At 33.4% G+C, this 19282-nt stretch overlaps 1 protein-coding gene across 1 annotated transcript; it reads left to right on the forward strand.

Moving 5' to 3' along the window:
- The first annotated feature begins 2578 nt into the window (after nt 1-2578).
- LOC108917997 (sodium-dependent nutrient amino acid transporter 1) lies at nt 2579-19055 on the forward strand. Its single transcript, XM_018724832.1, has 12 exons — nt 2579-2647; nt 14016-14096; nt 14663-14933; nt 15137-15377; nt 15794-16064; nt 16136-16239; nt 16298-16490; nt 16552-16728; nt 17298-17397; nt 17452-17634; nt 18517-18608; nt 18690-19055. The coding sequence occupies exons 1-12, from the start codon at nt 2630-2632 to the stop codon at nt 18843-18845; spliced, it is 1887 nt and encodes a 628-aa protein (XP_018580348.1). The 5' UTR covers nt 2579-2629; the 3' UTR covers nt 18846-19055.
- The last annotated feature ends 227 nt before the right edge of the window (nt 19056-19282 follow it).

Here is a 19282-nt window from a genome sequence, read left to right on the forward strand (position 1 = left end):
CTCGAAAAACAGTAAATACCTTAAAAACCAGAAGGGAGAGATATAGGGAACTATTATACCATTCGAAAGAGAACAAAATTGTTCATTAGTTTGCACAAAAATATACAGGGTGTTCCATTTAAAAAAAATAAGTTAAGATGGTTTAAAGTTTAAATTAAATTCGGCATTAAATTTCTACCACCCTGTATGAAATCAAGTCATTTTGAATTATGGCAGGGAAGCTTAGAGTTTTAATTAGTTCCCTATAAATTTTGTCGCCGTAACATTATTATTGTAAAATACACATCTTTTTGAACTGGGCAGTGCTTTTTTAATATTTTTTGAAAAAAATTAAATATATATCAAAAACGGTTAACTTTAAGAATAGGAAACCTTTATGAAAGTTCACCTAAAAATGGACGTAGAATCCAAAATTGCAATAATATACAAGGTGTTCCATTTAAAATAACGAAGANTCGTATTTTTTTTTGTTTCCTCAAAATAACATTAATTTCATTACATTTACATTGACATTTATATGTTGTCTTATTATGCTACTAAGATGGAGTACCAACAATGGCCAATAATAGCGTTTAGCCGCTTAAGTGTACACAGGGTGTCCCACGGTGACGAGACACTCTCCATGAATAAATAAATTCAGAATGTCAGCATTTGAATAAATCTTAACGTTTCCCATTCTTTAGCAATAAATAATACTCAAATAAACATTCACTGCATGTGTTAAATTGACAACAATAAACTGGTGACAGATTAGATGGTTGTTTTGAAGTTCCATTAAAAATTTCACAGCCATCCTCGCAAGAAATTATGCGATATCCGTTGACTTCTCGAAAAACAGTAAATACCTTAAAAACCAGAAGGGATCGTTATAGGGAACCATTATACCATTTAAAAGAGAACAAAATTGTTCATTAGTTTGCACAAAAATATACAGGGTATTCCATTTAAAAAAAAAATAAGTTAAGATGGTTTAAAGTTGACTAAATTCGACATTAAATTTCTACCACCCTTTATGAAGTCAAGTCATTTTGAATTATGGCAGGGAAGCTTAGAGTTTTAATTAGTCCCCTATAAATTTTGTCGCTCTAACATTATTATTGTAAAATACACATCTTTTTGAACTAGGCAGTGCTTTTTTAATATTTTTTGAAAAAAATTAAATATATATCAAAAACGGTTAACTTTAAGAATAGGAAACCTTTATGAAAGTTCACCTAAAAATGGACGTAGAATCCAAAATTGCAATAATATACAAGGTGTTCCATTTAAAATAATGAAGATGACGTCAACTTTCGGTATAACCGGAAGCGTTAGGTGGATGCCATTGTTTTAGTTGAGAAGCATATGCCCGAAAACACTATTGCCCATATTTTCAAAATTAAAATCGAAGTAGTCTCTGAAATATGTCTAATGTCTCGTCATCATGGGACACCCTGTATATACAGTGTGGAACAGCAATGGAATAAATTCAGTATGTCAATTATTGTGTATATTGATAAAAAATCCTGAGACAGGTCGATTATGGATTCTGAAACGACATCTTGCAACTTAAAAATTTCAACCCTAATTCAACCCCTTCGAGTGGTAGTTCAACCCCTAAATTTTTAAATGGGAAGTAGGGGGTTGGGTTACCTCATTTGAAAGATATTTTCATTCTCTATTCAAAAATGCTATGGATTTAATATTTATTGCAAAAGTTAACGGCCTGCAACAAACAAAAACAAAAAAACTTACAGCATTATTAACTAAAAAGAAGACATCAAAATTCTTCAAAGCAGACATTGCCAGTTTGCCAGAAAACACCGTAGTTACTTGGTATTTAATTGACAGCAATAAATGGTTGTCAGTGTTTTGCGTATTGTTTGACTTCTGCTTACTGAAATTCCTAAAGATGGTTTATTTTAACAGAAATACGTAAAATAATTATTCAGATGGTTGGTATCGGAGATAGAATGCTATTGCAGGTGGAAGTTGTTCACGTATTTCAAGAAAAACCTCCCGAATTTGCCTCCTATATCTCAATTAGCAAGATTGATTCCAGCTCAGGAGCTTAATGAGGAGGGCGATTTTGATAGAACATATTTTTATGAACAAATGATGCAACAATGTTATCCAATTAGAAAATGTTTTGTTTTCTGACGAGTCCACTTTTATTCTTCACGGCCATGTCAATCGTCACAACTCTCGTTACTGGGCTAATGTAAATCCTCATTGGATGAAAGAATTACATAAGCAAAATTCTGAAATATTTGGGAGGGAATAATCAAGTATCATCACCAATCAAATACTTTAGAAAACAAATACTAAAAAAGGCACCCTGTTTCTTTGGTTTTACCAAACACCTGAAGTCGCGAATATTTCCAAACACCATTGTACCAGTTTACTCTCCGTATGTAAACAAACAGTCTCCCCCACCGCCGACACGATTCCGCTGTAGACTAAACGGCTTACCTTTGACATCGCACACATCCTCTTGTGATAAATTGGCCATAAACATACTCACGAATTTCGCCGGTATCTTGAGCGCGACTTACCCCCACCTAACCGCAAGACACTATTACAGGTGCGATCATTCAGGTGCAATTTCAGTAGTTCCCGATGTGTCCTACATCAAACACACTGGCTAACAATGAACGGTGAAAGTAAGGTGGGTGATTTCAGTGGTGGATGTTGGTGATTCTTTTCCTTTGTGCACATGTGAGGTTCCGGAGAATACTTATGTCGTTGTTTATTTTTGTTTTTTGATATCCACGTTTAATTTTAAGTAAACGTTCCGAAAAATTTCAGGACATTCGCTTAAATTTACAAAAAAACTTTTCTGTTAGCGTGTAACTCAATTAGGCCAAAAGACATCGGAATATATTCATGAAATTTTTGGAATTTTTACTAAAAGTGGACTGAAATACGATACGCTGTTGCTTATTTCGTTATAAATGGTAATATCTCATGTCAAAACATTTACATTTTGTCTTCTATACGCCATTTCTACATCTCATACATATTTTGTAACTCAACCTTCATACTTGATTCGTTGAAAGCGAAAAAAGTTTTGACACATATTTGAAATGTCTGACACAATCTAAACATTGTTTTCTGAACAGGTAAGTGTAGGGATAACGTTAATTCTCAATTAAAATAAAAAAGGGTATAATTTCTAAGAATGTTTTTAACGACCATATACAGGGTGTCCCGAAATTAATGCAACAAAATTTGGTCACAGATTTTGAAGACAAATTTAGAGCAACCGTATTTTTTATTTTTGCCAAGTCGCCCCCTCTTTCGGAATTAAAGCCCCCTGAAATCCGCCCATAACAATATCTTTTTTATATACAGGGTGGGCTATTAGTGTGAGAAAGTAAAATAACTCCCTTGTTATTCATAATACAAAAAAAAGTTTATATAAAAGTTGTACAGAATCAAAAAACCTAAAGGACAAAATTAATTTGAAACATACAGGGCGTTTAGTAAATTTTTAAACATTTGGATTTCTCAAAAAATTCTATATATGGCAATATAAACAGTTTAGGATTTTAGTACGGGGTTGCCAAATTATATAGAAAATTCTCCGTAATTTGGAAAAAACATGACCTCGAAGAAGTTGTATTAACTTTCAGCTACTAACACTTGGAACAAAATAATTAGACAGAGTTATAGACAAATGTTAGACTCCGATATTTTATACAGGGCACTTTTTATAATACGATCATTTTTAGAAAGTTTAAACTTGATTTCCTAAAATTTTTCAAATGTGTTTTATTGTTCTATTTTATTCACATATCGGTTCACTTCAACTTTTATTAAGTAGGTTTTATATCTAAAATTGTTAGTTTTTAAGATATAGCAACATTTCTGAAAAAACTTAATTTTTATATAGACTATATATTATTGCATTTAGGGATTCTACGTGAATTTTGAGGGTCACTTTATTAAATATTCCCTATACCTAGAAGTTATAGATTTTGAAATATTAATTTTTAAAGAAAAAATTTGGCAGATGCAAGGGGATTTGACGGAGATGCTAGGAACTCTTTTCAAGAGCACGATATCAAGTGGATTTTTGGTACCTGTAAAGGGCATAGGCAATACTAAATTATGGTATACCAACAAGTTAAAACATTTAATACCAGGCGTTTCATTTTTGCTGTTACATTTTGATAACTTCAAACAGACATAACTTTGTTCACTTCAATGGAACACCCTGTACTCTGTCGTATGCAGAATGAAATTTCCTTTAAAGCCATATAAGCATTGTTAGGGTTGCCGTTACTATTTTTAGAGATATTTGCAACTTTCTATTTTTTGGACATTTTTTCTCGTAACAGACCTGTTGTCAAATTGGCCATGATCACTCCAAAAACAATTAAAATGACATTATACAAATTTGGAATACCTATTTTAATTTGTTTGTTATTTATGGACAATACTTTGCTTTGCTAGGTTGCCAAATTTTCAGATTTATCGGATCAGTACTTTCCGAGATATCGATAGTAGCGATTCCTGGTGGAACACCTTGTATAATTTTACAAATGTAAATATTCATTTCACTGTGTTGTTTTCCTTGCAATATTTAAATGTAAAAGTGGTTTATGTTTATCGTGAACGAGATGAAGAAAACATGTAAACATAACCTCAAAAACTTCTAAAGTTAGGTTATGTTACCTTTTACTGACACAGAAGACGTGTCATCGAAACAATGAGCTTTATTATCGTAGCACAAAGCATGTGCTTTGATTAATAGAATATAAAATCAACCCATGAGAAAAATTCCTGGAATAATCGACAGTTTCTGAATTAAAAAATGACCAGTTCGATACACCGTTAAATTAGATCGTTAATTTGGCGTTACAAAACTCGCGAAAAAAGTTGGTTTTAATCATTTGCTTGTTATTCGTTTTGGGACTAATAACTGGAAATGGTCCGTTTTTGATCACTGGAAATTTGTTGAAATTAACAATACACTGGTATTTTACTTTTACCTATTTATTGAAAAAAAATACCACGGTTTTTTAGTGATCACCGATGCCGAGGAAATTTTTCAACAAAAGCAACAAGTAACTGATTTATTATCCTAACCAGTGGCGTGCTTGATTGATTGATTGATGAATTTTTTAATTAATTTTCAAAGTATTGTAAAATTTCAAAGAAATGATAGTATTCATATTCAAAATTAAAACCTACGATGAAATGTTGAAAGAAAGTCGTATTTTGTTTTCAATTTTATTATAAATTATATCAAGCTCAAAATTAAGCAATTTCAGTTAAATTCACCTAAAAAAAAAAGACTTGCCAGCCCAGATTGGAAACGATGACATGCATTGTTGTCGAATCTCACCAACATACGTTTTTTTTTTTCATAACAGCAGACAGAAATTTAACAATGAACACACACAAACACCGTACCGGTACTGGAAACTGAAATATATTTAATAATCATGTCGTATCTCATCAGGTGGATTGATATCATGTAATTCACCTAAACTAGGTCTATACCAGAGGTTACCGACACAGAACCGCAAACTAAACACAGTACTTTAAAAAATATTAGTTAAAAACTTCCGAAGACTTTAAACCAACCTGTTCCTATGAAATTATTTTCTATTATAGTTCGCTCTATGTCAATCCATGTCTCATACAGTTGTGTACATTCAATCGGGTTCGGGAATTGCCCAGTGATGGCGTAGACAATAGTTTAAGACCAGTTAAAAAAGCGATTGTTGTTTGACACAGAAAGAACATGTAAACATGCAACAGCAAGTCGTACGAACTTCTTTTTAAATTTAAGTGAAGTTTCCGACCTTAATAGTGCCCCATACACATTCATAATCAGAACAAGTTATCTGCCAACATATTTATTACATAATGCAGTCTCCTGTGCACCTGTTCACACCACGCTCAATAAGAACAATCCTAATTAGCCAAGGTCTTGACCTTTATGCATATATGTTATTAAAATTTTTAATAACTTGCATCGAGCTTCGAGCGGAACCGATTCATCTGTGATCATTAAGTTACGAGTGTCGGGAAAATAACAAACGAGACAAAGGCGTACAATTTACGCGGTTTACTCCGTTTGTATTGACAAACGCAGATACAAAAAAAGTCGTTCGCGAATTGTATAACTATTATCGCTTGTTTTCTAATGAAAAATTGGTGCAAGGACTTTTAAAACGACTCGGTATAAATATACATTGCCGGAGTTTTCGAAATCTTCAATTACCATTTAAAAGCGAATGTGGGTTTCGTCACCATCTAACGTTCATAGCTGTCGCCTTAGGCTACAACAAATTACTATTTAATTTAATAGTTGTAATAACAAAGCAACACGTGGTGAATTAGATCAAACACCAATAAGCCAATGCATATTATAATTCGTATACAGGGTGATTCAGTCATAATGTCATTAATTTTAACAACGTACATATAGACTAGGCGGTATCTGCTTTGGTTTGGGTGAATCGTAGAGATCTTTTAATATCTCATGAGCCGCGAAATGCGCGAAAGGCATGGCGTATCCCCATAATTCTTCTAATAAGCACGTTGTGAAAACATTGACTCAGAATTAGACCACGTGCCTCAACACAACTAGAAATGAGCTAAGGCGCTCGGACATCAATAAAGTCAACTGGCGAACGTTCGTTATATATATTTTTATTGTTTAAATTAAAATAATAAAGAATAGGGCATTTTATTATGATATTTGTAATCGGATCAAAGGCTTGTTTACGCTAGAGCTCGAGAGAGACTGTGAATAATAGGTGCAATGTTTTTAGGATGTAGCATAATTTAGGCGACGGTCGGAATTATGTTTCTGCGATTATAAAGGTCAAAGCTCATAAGATTTTAAAACATCTCTATATCTACGGAGATTTTTGGCTTTTTGGCTTTCAAATATCACTGGAAATTAAAATTTTTCTATGCGCATAAAAAAAAACGTGGGCTTAACTTTTGGCGGCACAATACCTTTAAAAAATTCGAAAAATGTCATATTTTTCTTCCTATTTAATTATGTCTTTTCAAGAGTTGATTTTTGGCGAAAATGGGAGAAAAAGAATGTTTGTAACTAATTTTTTTACAAAATATGACTAGTTACAAATCGAATGAATCATGATTATTACTGTAAAAATCGAAAAAATCGCCAAAAATGGGGTTAAAAAACATTACTTTTTAGGGAATTTTATTGGGGTTTTAAATTGGGTATAGTACCTTCATACTTGGCTTCATGTTATATAGAATCATCACACCCAATTTCATCAAAATCATTTTAATAGATTTTGCATAATAATTTTGCAATCCAGATTTTGAAAAAAATGTGCAAATTTTCAAAATTTTGCACAGCAAATACCAAGGACTCTCAAGCTTTCAAACGCTTTTTGAAAAATTCGAATCCGTCAATTAGGAGAGCTCTGGCGCTTATTTAAACATTGGTCGAATTTTTGTACTTATAAACACTTAGAATAACTTTGTGAATATTCGACCAAATCAATTTTTTTAAAATGGGTTTTAAAAGTTCTTGGAAAGACGCTATTTAAAAAAACAGATCGATTGGTCAATTAATTACGTAGTTATAGCCAATCAAAGTTAACCTTCATTTACACTAAATGTACTGGGACATCCGGGCTAATTTTTCGAAATATACCTTTGGTATTCCAAGTACTTACCAGGTCTAAGTTTGCAATACTTTTCTTCATTGGCAATCTACTTTAAAACGTGTTTAAAGTTATTTATGCAAGTGAGAAATTCAAGAAAATCGTACGGGTGGTGGTGGTGGTCGGGTAAACAGAGAGCGCGGCCGCTTCGGCCTGCTCGAAATTGAATCGGCGAGTTCAAAACCGCGACGCGCTTAAAAATTTTTAATACCTCAGCTTCTAGAGGTCCGATTTTGATGATTTTTTGTTAAATCGATGTCTCGCGAGTTAAAAAAAAACAATTAGCGTATTTTCTAATGCCTATCGTTAATAATTATTGGTCTTTCAACAGCCCGATAATTATTTATTTTCAAACTTCCTTTAATTATCAACTTTACTTTTTTATTATATCAAAGGTAAGTTCATAAACTTATATACTGTTTATCAAAGATCAAAAGCAAATTTATGTAAATATTCTAAAATTGTTTAAACAACAATAATTATTTTCAAAATATGTAGAAAATTAGTAATTAAAATCTTCTTATTAGTGGGATTAAAGCCTATTTTTTAGATGAAACTCTTTTTTCTATGTATAAACTTTCGCAATATTTTATTGCTTCTTCAGTTACACTATAAGTTATAGATATAATTATAATAATATACAATATAAATGTGGATTACTTACAAGTAACTGAGTTATTGATATTTATATATAGATTGATAGATTTTGGACATTGACATTAAATGACATTTCATAAAAGGAAAACAAAAACAAAAATTATTTTATATTTATATAGAATTAGTGTTAGTATTACTAGTGCTATGATTTAGATTTTTATCTATAGAAAGTATGTTGGAAAATGTAATGTTAATATCTTTTGTATCTGTTTTTTTATTTAGAGCATTTTCTTCCTGGTTAATATAAAACATTTCTAAAGAACATCTTTTAGAATAATCCTTTTCTGTTGTTAAAATTTTAAAATTTTCAAAATCCATTTTATGTCCTGTAGAATTAACATGTTGTGAAAGTGCACAAGCATCTGGTCTTAATCTAATATCACTTTTACGGGAAGAAATTCGACACTGAATATTTCTAGAAGTTTGTCCTATGTATAACTTATTACAATTTAAACAATTTATTTTATAAACTACATTAGATCTATTTTCGATTTTTACTTTATCTTTAACTTCTGAGAATATATTTCTTACTGTTTTTATTGTTTTATTTGCAATTGTAATATTACTTTCTTGTTTTAAAACATTTTAAATTTTTGGTGTTAATTCTTTTATATATGGAAATGATTTATATTTTTTAATTAGTAATATAATTTAATTAGTAATATAAGTTAATTTCTCATTTGCTTATATTTTAAACAATAAATAATATGAATTATACTTTAATCACAAAAGAAATGATGATTGTTAAGTACAAAAATTCGATCAATGTTTAAATAAGCGCCAGAGCTCTCCTAATTGACCGATTCGAATTTTTCAAAAATCGTTTGAAAGTGTGGGAGCCCTTCTATATGTGATTAAATTTTTAAGTATCTAAGGGCCTTGGTTTTTGCTGTGCAAAATTTTGAAAATATTTTCTCAAAATTTGGATTGCACAATTATTATGCAAAATCTATAGAACCGATTTTGATGAAATTTGGTGTCATAACATGAAGTTTTCTCGAGCGGTCATGTACCCAATTTAAAGACCCCAAAAAATTCCTTAAAAAGTAATGTTTGTAACCCCATTTTTGGCGATTTTTTCGATTTTTACAATAATAATCATGATTCATTCGATTTGTAACTAGTCAAATTTTGTAAAAAATGTAATTACAAACATTTTTTCCTCTTCCGTTTTCGCCTAAAATCAACTCTTGAAAAGATACATAATTAAATAGGAAGAAAAATATGACATTTATCGAATTTTTTTAACATATTGTGCCGCCAAAAGTTAAGCCCACGTTTTTTTATGCGCATAGAAAAATTTTCATTTCTAGTGATATTTGAAAGCCAAAAAGCCAAAAATCTCCGTGGATATACGATTCACCCAAATATGGACTTTTTGAAACAAATACCGTCTGGACTAATATTCGGAAGGCCTAATAAGTACAAAAACGCGAAAAAAACATTTCTGAATGAGAAGCGAAACAGCTGATTTCCCCACCCTGTAGTTAGAAAAAAAATACTATTCAATAAAATTCTACTATTGCTTTTATAAAATATTTGTGATTAAAATTTTAAGAATCACATTTATTAAGACTAGAGAGAAATTATATCAATATAAAGTCCCGGCAGATTATCGATTGATTCAATAGCGATTTATGAGGAGGATCTAAGTACATCTACTTTGTTTTCTGATAGGTGTGTCATATCATAATCTAGGATTAAATTCTTCTATATTATCACCAAGAAATTTCTTTGAATACTTATAGGTATTGATAATAATTGATATAATGACTAATATAATAACTCGATATAATTTTTTTTAAATAAAATTTTGTATTTCTTAGTTTGTTAGATAAAGCTAGTCTAGTTAGATTCTAACGGGGATGAAACACAGACAAAAACCAAATAGGTGAATGTAAAAATCCCTGCCTTCCCCTAGCTGCGCCCATTGATATCTAATTTAACGCTCAAATTGCGTTAATTTAATTATTTCTTAAAACTACAACAATAAATCTTTGGAAACCTTGAAATCGGCACACCCCGTACGTATTTGTTTGTAAATAAATACCGAAACTGCACTTGTTTCATTTATTTCATATCTAAGGACTAATATTGACCTTCCGAAGAAGAGCTTCCTGTTCAGCAAACACATACTTTCATTTCGTCGTATCCACTTATCTACCTTTACCTTGAAAACAGTCCAATATAAAAAAAGTTACCGGAAACTAACCCTGTTCAAGTGACTGACCATCGAATGTGTCAATTGCTTATCCTTTTTTAGACATCTGCTCCAATTTTTGGATGCTTAACAAACATTTTCCTCGCAGTATGTTGTTAGGATAATTAATATAAATGTATTCTCGACTGTATCAATCATCATGGCACGCGCGTAATTGATATCTAATTGCTTATGTCATACACATTTCAATTAAATTGTACAGTGACATATTACTTTTCGTGTCCATCAAAGGACCAATGAAAAATATAGAACAGGTGTTAAACTAACCGCATAGTAACCGAAGATAACGGTGCATTGTGTTAAATAAAATTGACAATGAAGATAATATTTATTGCTTATTTTCGAGAAACATGTCGAAACGGTTGAGCGAATGTTTTTGTCGTGATTCCAGGGGTATAAAGCGCTATAAAAATAAACGCTGAATATGTTGTGATCGTTGGGTGGTACTAACTATCGATTTACACACGAAAACCACAACAACGACCTATTTCTTCTATAAATAAATGTAAATATGCACATGTTAAGGTGGATTTTTGTTCCTCTCTTTGTTTTACCTTGTCAAAAATTAATCGATAATCTAAATTACAGATTATTTAACAAAGAAAGGAGTAGTTTGGAGCAAATCAAGTTACTGTCAAGTCAATATGATGATGTAATATTCGTGTCTGGCTTGATCAATACCAGGGTCATTTAGCCTGATTTATCAGCTTCAATCTGTTTTTTGTTTCTGTATGATTATTTCTCTTATACTCATCATTAATTTGAAAAGTGCAAAAAAATTACTTTTTCTGCTGTTTTGGAAAATCAACGACTACTTTGCAAATATTGCGAAAAGTACCAATGGTTGTAGGTTTTTTTAGCTCAATACATGCCCATGTAAATTTTGAAATCGATCAGTAGAACCGTTTTCCTTTCCTATATCGTCAAAGTTTTATAAAAAATTAATTATTGCTCTTTAAACATCAATAATTATGATTAAGATGAAACAAGTTATTTTTCGTTATTTTTCTCACAATTTCGCGTTAAATACTCATCAAACATCTAAAAATATTCAAAATTTTGAAAAAAAATTAATTTTGAAAAAAATAATTTGGAAATTTTTATGTTCCTTTAATTTTTTTGTTGAGTTGAAATAGGTAAAATAACTATCAAACGTATAAATATTTTTCTACGTCTAATTTTTAGACAATAATTCTTTATTTATGGAAGGTCAATAAAACAAAGCGTCGTTTATCTCCATTTACCAGAGCTATAAATTACATACACGAGTAACAAGTCCAATGCCAACTAGTACTATATATTAATGTTGCAAAAATAATCTAATATTTCTAATATCAGTTGCGATGTATCATGTTACATACCTACCTCTTATATTATTTCATCGAGAACGTTATTTGAAAACAGATTCAATTACCAGCAATATCTCAAAACCATTTTAATTTCATGTAAGTGCAAATATGTAAAATCGTTAATAAATGTATCAAAGAAGAGTGGCCTCAGTTCTGAACCTTGGGGAGTCCCCTACATTGTCACTACAAATTGACCAGAGTACCTTAGGTATATAACGTTTTAGTTCCAATTCATTCGTTGTTAAATTATTTTGAAAAATGGTATAAAGTATCCAGACCAGACAATTAGTCAAGCTACAATAAGTAAAGTATTCAAAAAGATTGAAGAAACCAGAGGTATACAAGATTTTTTTTAAAAGAAAAAGTGAATGTTTGGGCTGCAATTAATTTCTCCTATCCCTAATGAACGATATGCCTGCTGGTGGTGTCTGGTTCCAAGATGGTGCCCCTCCACATTTTCGCCTCGATGTAAGACATTACCTTAGTGGAGTCTTCCCAAATCGATGAATGACATGAATGGCCACCACACTCCCCTGACTTAACCCCACTAGATTTTTTTTTGTGGGATTATCTAAAAAGCAACGTGTATGTGAACAGACCAGACACTATCGAAGAAATGAAAAGTCGTATCAGATAAAAAGTTCGAAACATAACACCAAAGGTTATTCGAAATGTAATTGATAATTTTGAACACCGAATTGGGCATTGTGCAATGGTTAATAGAGGCCACCTTGAACACTTGCTATAATAAAATAAAAGGTAGTAATAATAATAATAATAATAATAATAATAATAATAATAAGGTTTATTGACCAAACTTACAAATTATAATTCTATAATTAGGGTGGCATAAAAAAAATGAATATTTTTTTTCGTATCTCTTGTGAAAATATGTTAATTTATAATGTTTTAAGAGCGACCTCAAAAAATCAGCTCAAAAAAAATATTATTTTGTTGATATTTATTTTTTAGAGGTCGTTCGAAAAGAGGTACACAGGTAAACAGGTAAACAGGTACTTTGAAAGTTAAAATAATTATGAGTGACCTTTAGAAATTAAAATATCGATTTGAAATTTTCAGAATCGAGATCTTTTCAACCTAAAAAATGATAAAATAAACAGAAAAATTTTTTCTTTTAATTCAATTTTTGACGATTTTTTAAATTTTTAAAAATCTTGAGCGACCTCTAAAAAAAATATTCGTTTTTTTGAGCCACTCTACTGTACATTAATGGAAAATTAGCCACATTAAAAACAAATCTGTGTCAATTGGAGTGGATTAAGAGTGTCATTATTTGTCATGTCCTTGTGTCCGAAGCTTAGCGATGACCTATAAAAAAATAATTATAATTGTCTTTCATTCACGCTATAGCTACTATAAGCAAAATATTTTAAATGTGCTAGTTAACCTTACGGAGGTAAATAAATAACATAAGATTGAAATACGAAGTAATGGTATGTTTGAAAGTGAGAGTGATTTCCTTGAATGGAAGTAAAAGGTCAGTTCCATTAGTAGATCATTCAGAAGTGTCGTTTCCTGATATAGAAAATGTATCGGGTACAGTGTTGCTGCATTTGATATAATTTAAAAACAATGTAACCATAACCTAAGGTAGTTTATGTAACGCAAATTAGAATCGATAAATTACATAGTTTTGCTGTCATAGTTCCATTGTTATTTCCTGGAGAATTATCTTCGTTTCTATTTTTTCCCGGATGTAGCCAAACTGTTCTGATTATACTTTATATTTTTCCACATATCTCTTAATTTCTTTTCTATTGCCATGTATCTTCCTCTTTATATTACTAGTCTTTCCTGCTTTCTAGCTACTCATGTTCTTATTCTTGATTCTATTACTTTATTCCCATTGAATCCAGATCATTCCAGAAACCAGTGTGGTGTGAAAATGACCCTCTTTCAAAGCTTGATTAAAATTGTCTTCAACATCCATTACTACATAAAATGAAGATAAATTGGGAGTTGTACTTGGATCATCAAGTCTTGCTGTAGATTTCCTTCATCCAGTTGCGCTTCAATGGAGCAACTGCTGAATTATTCTATTTTTGCTATCGATTAAGGCATTGTCAGTTCTTATATTTACATTTCAACTGTTTCGTACTGACTGCATTTTTTCCTTTCCAGAGCAATGGACTGGACAATCCAGCCTTCGAAAAGGAACCCACCGACACGGAAAAGGGAAATGGTCAACTGTCTCCTCCACAGGTAACATTTTACTGTCATTTATAAAAACTAGTTTTCCTAGAACCAGTCGGTTATCACTGGTATTAAGGTATTACCATTTTGAAATTTATTAGATGCTGATAAGATATCTAGTCTTTGTCAATGGTAATGTAATCTTTTAATGCAGCAAATAAGTAGTTAATTGAAAACAACGATTAAGGGAGGTAATGTGGAACGGATGTTTTTTTATTCTTCTTTTACTGCGAGATCTGATAATAGAGTTTCAGTTAAGCTTTATTGCTGAAATTAATAGGCAATAATGTTTATTGAACCCACTTTCATAAGCCCTCGCTTAAGTCCCATTGTTCAACCACAATTCCCATATTTTTGTACCCCTTTACTCGATCTAGACAGTAAGGATGATTAATATTGCAAACAACAATGGAAACCTGGGTAAACTTTTCTGTACCTGTACCTTCTCTTGATAAACACGAGTGACATTATTTTCATTATTTTAAATTAGTATTAAATATATAACAATAAACAATTTTTGGTCACGTGGCTTGCAATTATTTAGGAAGACTCTATATAATCCTTGCTCGTTTCAGGATGACGAAGATGACGACGGACAAGAGCGGGCAACCTGGGGCAATGGGATTGAGTTCCTGATGTCCTGCATAGCCATGTCGGTAGGTCTCGGTAACATCTGGAGGTTCCCGTTCATAGCAAACAGGAACGGTGGTGGAGCCTTCTTGATTCCCTACATCATCATCCTGACAGTGATCGGAAGACCCATGTACTACATGGAGATGGCCCTGGGACAGTTCTCCAGCAGGGGAAACGTGAAGATGTACGAGAAGATGTCGCCGGTTCTGAAAGGTAAAGTTATGCAGCCCTATTTACACCCGACTGTAATATTGGTCGCGTAATACATAGCTGGTTATCAGAGCTGGAACCTTTTTACATCAGTACCATTGGTTTATAAAGAATCAGCTCTAGCAACGATTATATGGTAGTAGTGCTGCTACCTACTTATTATATTAAATACTTTGACTGTTCTTCATAACAGAAAACCCTTACAGCTATTGGATATGGTCAACTCATCGGCTCAACAAGCGTCGCCACCTATTACTGCAGTCTGATGGCCATAACGCTCTTCTACTTCGTCAATTCCTTCACCTCTGACTTTCCATGGGCTACTTGCAATCCTGATTGGAGCGAGTACTTGGAGAAAAGAAATCTGACCTGCGTAAACGCCACTAACACTGACAGGGACAGTATCCCGACCAATGGGACGATTAGTTCGTCAGAAATGTATTTCAGGTAAGCACAGCAGATAAGAGTCTTGTCTGTGGGGTCAGATATATTTTGCATACTTCCTACATACTTCTGGTATCCAGAACATTGTTTGACTCCACTTAGTAATAGAAGTAGTAGTAGTGAAAGAGGTAGGCTCAGCCTCGCAAGTGGGCCTTTTTTGCTTGTCCCACCGTCCCAACATCTGTCCTCTCTCTGCCACTGACCCTCCCCGAACCTATCAGAAGCCTTAATGAACGCCAGCATTTTGGTCCATGGAAGGTCCCTCACCTCAACTCCTTGCATCTCTTCAGCACCCAAGACTTTATGTCTTCCAAAGGCTGCACAGACTCCGCTTAATTCCTTTAGTAAAAAATATTTACACTCGTACTTCTTTACATTGGTGTGTGACAAATAGTTTACTTTCATCTGTTGTATTTTAGGAGAGAAGTCTTGAGAGAAACCGACGACATCAGCGATGGAATTGGTCTACCAGATTGGCGGCTCACGCTGTTCCTTCTGCTCTCCTGGTTCATCACATTTTTGGTGTCTATAAAGGGAGTTAAAAGTTCCGGGAAGGCTTCCTACTTTCTGGCACTGTTCCCCTACGTCATCATGATCGCCTTGCTCATTAGAGCAGCTACTTTAGAAGGCGCAGCTGATGGAATGTTCTTCTTCATCGATACGGACTGGAACAGACTCTTGGATGCAGATGTAAGTTACACGTGCATAGGGTGATTTGTTTGACGTATTTTGTGTGGTGACATAACGAATGACTTTTGCAGGTGTGGTATGCTGCAGTCACCCAATGCTTCTTCTCCCTCAACGTAGGGTTTGGTTCCATCATCATGTTCTCGTCCTACAACGGCTTCAGGCACAACATCAACAGGTACTTACCAACGACTCCCATTATGCTTTCACATGTTTTTAACGTTTAAAATGTTCAGGGACGCGCTTGTGGTTACCACTCTGGATACCTTCACTTCATTGTTATCTGGAGTGACCATATTCGGAATCCTGGGCAACTTGGCCTACGAAATGGGTGTCTCGCCCAGCGAAGTGTTAGCTGCAGGCGGTGGGACGGGTTTGGCGTTCATCTCATACCCTGACGCCATTTCTAAGTTCCAGCACGTGCCATGGGTAAGTACCCGATGGTGCTGCGATTCAGGAACCGTAATACGGATTGTTTGTTATCTTCCAGCTGTTCGCCATTCTGTTCTTCTTCATGTTGTTCGTGTTGGGTGTGGGCAGTCTGGTGGCCCTTCAAAGTACCCTAAATACAGCCATCAGCGACGCCTTTCCTAACGTTAAATCGTGGGTAGTATCGGGCGGTACGGCTATAGGATGTTTCCTGATTGGTTTAATGTATGTGACCCCGGTAAGTTGGAAATGTCTAAATTGGAGTAAGCTTTACCCAACTCTTATCGCAGTCTTGACAGGTAATGGTACAGTCATTGAAACTGAAAATCAGCTGTAATCTCCGAATTCTTTGAAACTGCATGGATTTGCATGAAAATTTAGAATAAGGCTCATCTTAGGCTCAAGTTCAAAAGTGACATAAGCCCGATTTACGCTTTTTGTTTTTTAGGGGTAAAAACTACCTCTAAGTGACAAAATTTAAATAATTAAGTTTTAAGCATTTTATTGATAAAAATCTTGTTCAAGCACAAAGATTAAATTATGTTCCATGTTCTCGAACATGTTTTATGATATATTTGATCTTGTCGACCCTTTATTTAACCCTTAAAAACTACCCCTATGCAAAAAATAGTGATAAAAAATTACTTTTTAACAACAGGGTGGAAGCGTCAATCTGCGCTATGTCACTAATGTTCACTGACCTTTTCTCTAACTATCTGCCAAATTTCAAATCGATCGGTTCAGTTACAAAGAATTCGGAGATGAAAAGCTTCAATGACTGTACTATAAAATGAATTCTTCTTCTAGGGAGGTCAGTACATGCTGGATCTGGTGGATCACTTTGGAGGAACTTTCATAATCTTCGTGTTCGCTATTCTTGAAATAACAGCCGTCATGTGGCTTTACGGTAAGCTACAAATTCTAATCCAGCTTTATTTTGTGTATAATTCGTAATTTTCAGGCTTAGACAACTTCCTGTTAGATCTGCAGTTCATGACAAGTCACAAGGCTGGACTTTATTGGAGAATATGTTGGGGTCTGATAATGCCCGTTCTGTTAATGGTGATCTTCATTTACTTCGTCGCAACTCTACAACCTCTAACATATGGAATTGATGATTTAGTATATCCTGATGGAATTATGGGTACGTCAATTTTACATTAATGTCCCTAGTATAATTAAAAAGAGAATTTGCATGGTTTTTCAACTCGTAAGATTATTAAATGTAGGTCTCAGTATTTCCGAGCCTGATTAAGTTACACATTTTGCTCACAGATGACAAGATAGAGTAATTTATGCCAAAACGAACTGTGAAAACTGCAGGTTTCTAACTATTACGGTTTAGACGCTACCTAGCCTCATTAGAGACCTGAAATCGTGATTTTTTTCAAAAAACAACTAAATATCTCGAAAACGGTAAGTTTTAAACACCATGTACATTTAATAAACTCTACCTAATTCTACCCAGGAATTCAAAAACGTAACAATATACAGAGTGTTCCATTTGAAATAACAAAGTTATGTAGCGACCACGCGAAATGAAAAACCCTGTAAAGCTAAAAATATTTTCTTTACATGGATCACCCGGTATAACATATTTCCAGTTCCAGTTTCGACTATTTCCAGTCCACCAAGTGGCTGAAATATCATATAGGATGTAACTTTGAAAGGTCATATTTATACGAAGGCCACTTTTGACCTTTGGAGACACATATCATGAGTTTGTTTCCTCAAATTCGCGAAAACTGATTTTTAACATTAGAAATGTTCAAGGAATCGGTCGTTTAACGCTAGATGTTAGGGGTATAAATTTGCAGAGTAACAAATATTCGGTGGCAACCGCTGGGCGCAGGCGTGGTCCGATCGGAGCGTCGCTGTATAGGTTGGACCTTCCTGCGTCGACTAGAAGTGGTCAAAACATTCCACAATTACGACGAAAGCCACGAAATTATGTAATATATTATATAATTATAGAAGCAGGTGAAATTAGGACGACAGTTAACTAATATTTCGTTACAATTTTCAGCATTTGGTTGGTGCATTTTGGGTGCAGGTGTTCTGCAAGCAATCGGATGGTTAATCTACTATCTCTATGCCAATAGGGACCCACCAAAAGAGGTCAGTGACTTAAATTTGTTACATATTAAAACTTTTAGTGTGTTATTTATACACGTACTAATAAATATGTTTTCGATACAGATCTTCTGCCAAACTTTCTCTACCAAAACATGGGCCCCGCAAGGACCAAAGAGGACTGCGGCATGGAGAGCGTTCAAAGAGGACATCTTCAAAAACAGACCGAAGCGAAGAAACTGGTTCGAAAAGAAGGGCAGGCTATTGATAGGAAAATCATAACGTAACACTTGCTATTGTAAAACAATATGTAAAATACTTTGAGACAGCCTGTGATATAATATTGTTAATTTTAATCGATTTTAAATTATTACAAACAAAATATTAATTGATAAGTTGTGACGATGTGGTGTTGTTGAGCTGTTTGACTGTTTTATTTCTCTTATTAGAGAAACCCAGTTGCCATGGTGTAATAAAAGTGATTACAGTACATTAAATTTTTTATGTTCTACAATTTTTCTGACTCTCTAACAAAGTTGTATAATTTTTTCGATCTCAGTTGAAGAACCAAGAGGTTGGCAGTATGTACCAGATTCGGTCGCTGATGCTGCAACTCGGCACACACGCTGCCGCACTGGGCGACCGTTCATAAATTTCAGTTGTTAACAAATTGCCTAACAGTGCAGTGCAGCAATGCGGAATTTGGTGTGATTCAGGTA

This window comes from Anoplophora glabripennis, unplaced genomic scaffold, assembly GCF_000390285.2.
Source record: "Anoplophora glabripennis isolate ALB-LARVAE unplaced genomic scaffold, Agla_2.0 scaffold90, whole genome shotgun sequence".
NCBI lineage: Eukaryota > Metazoa > Arthropoda > Insecta > Coleoptera > Cerambycidae > Anoplophora > Anoplophora glabripennis.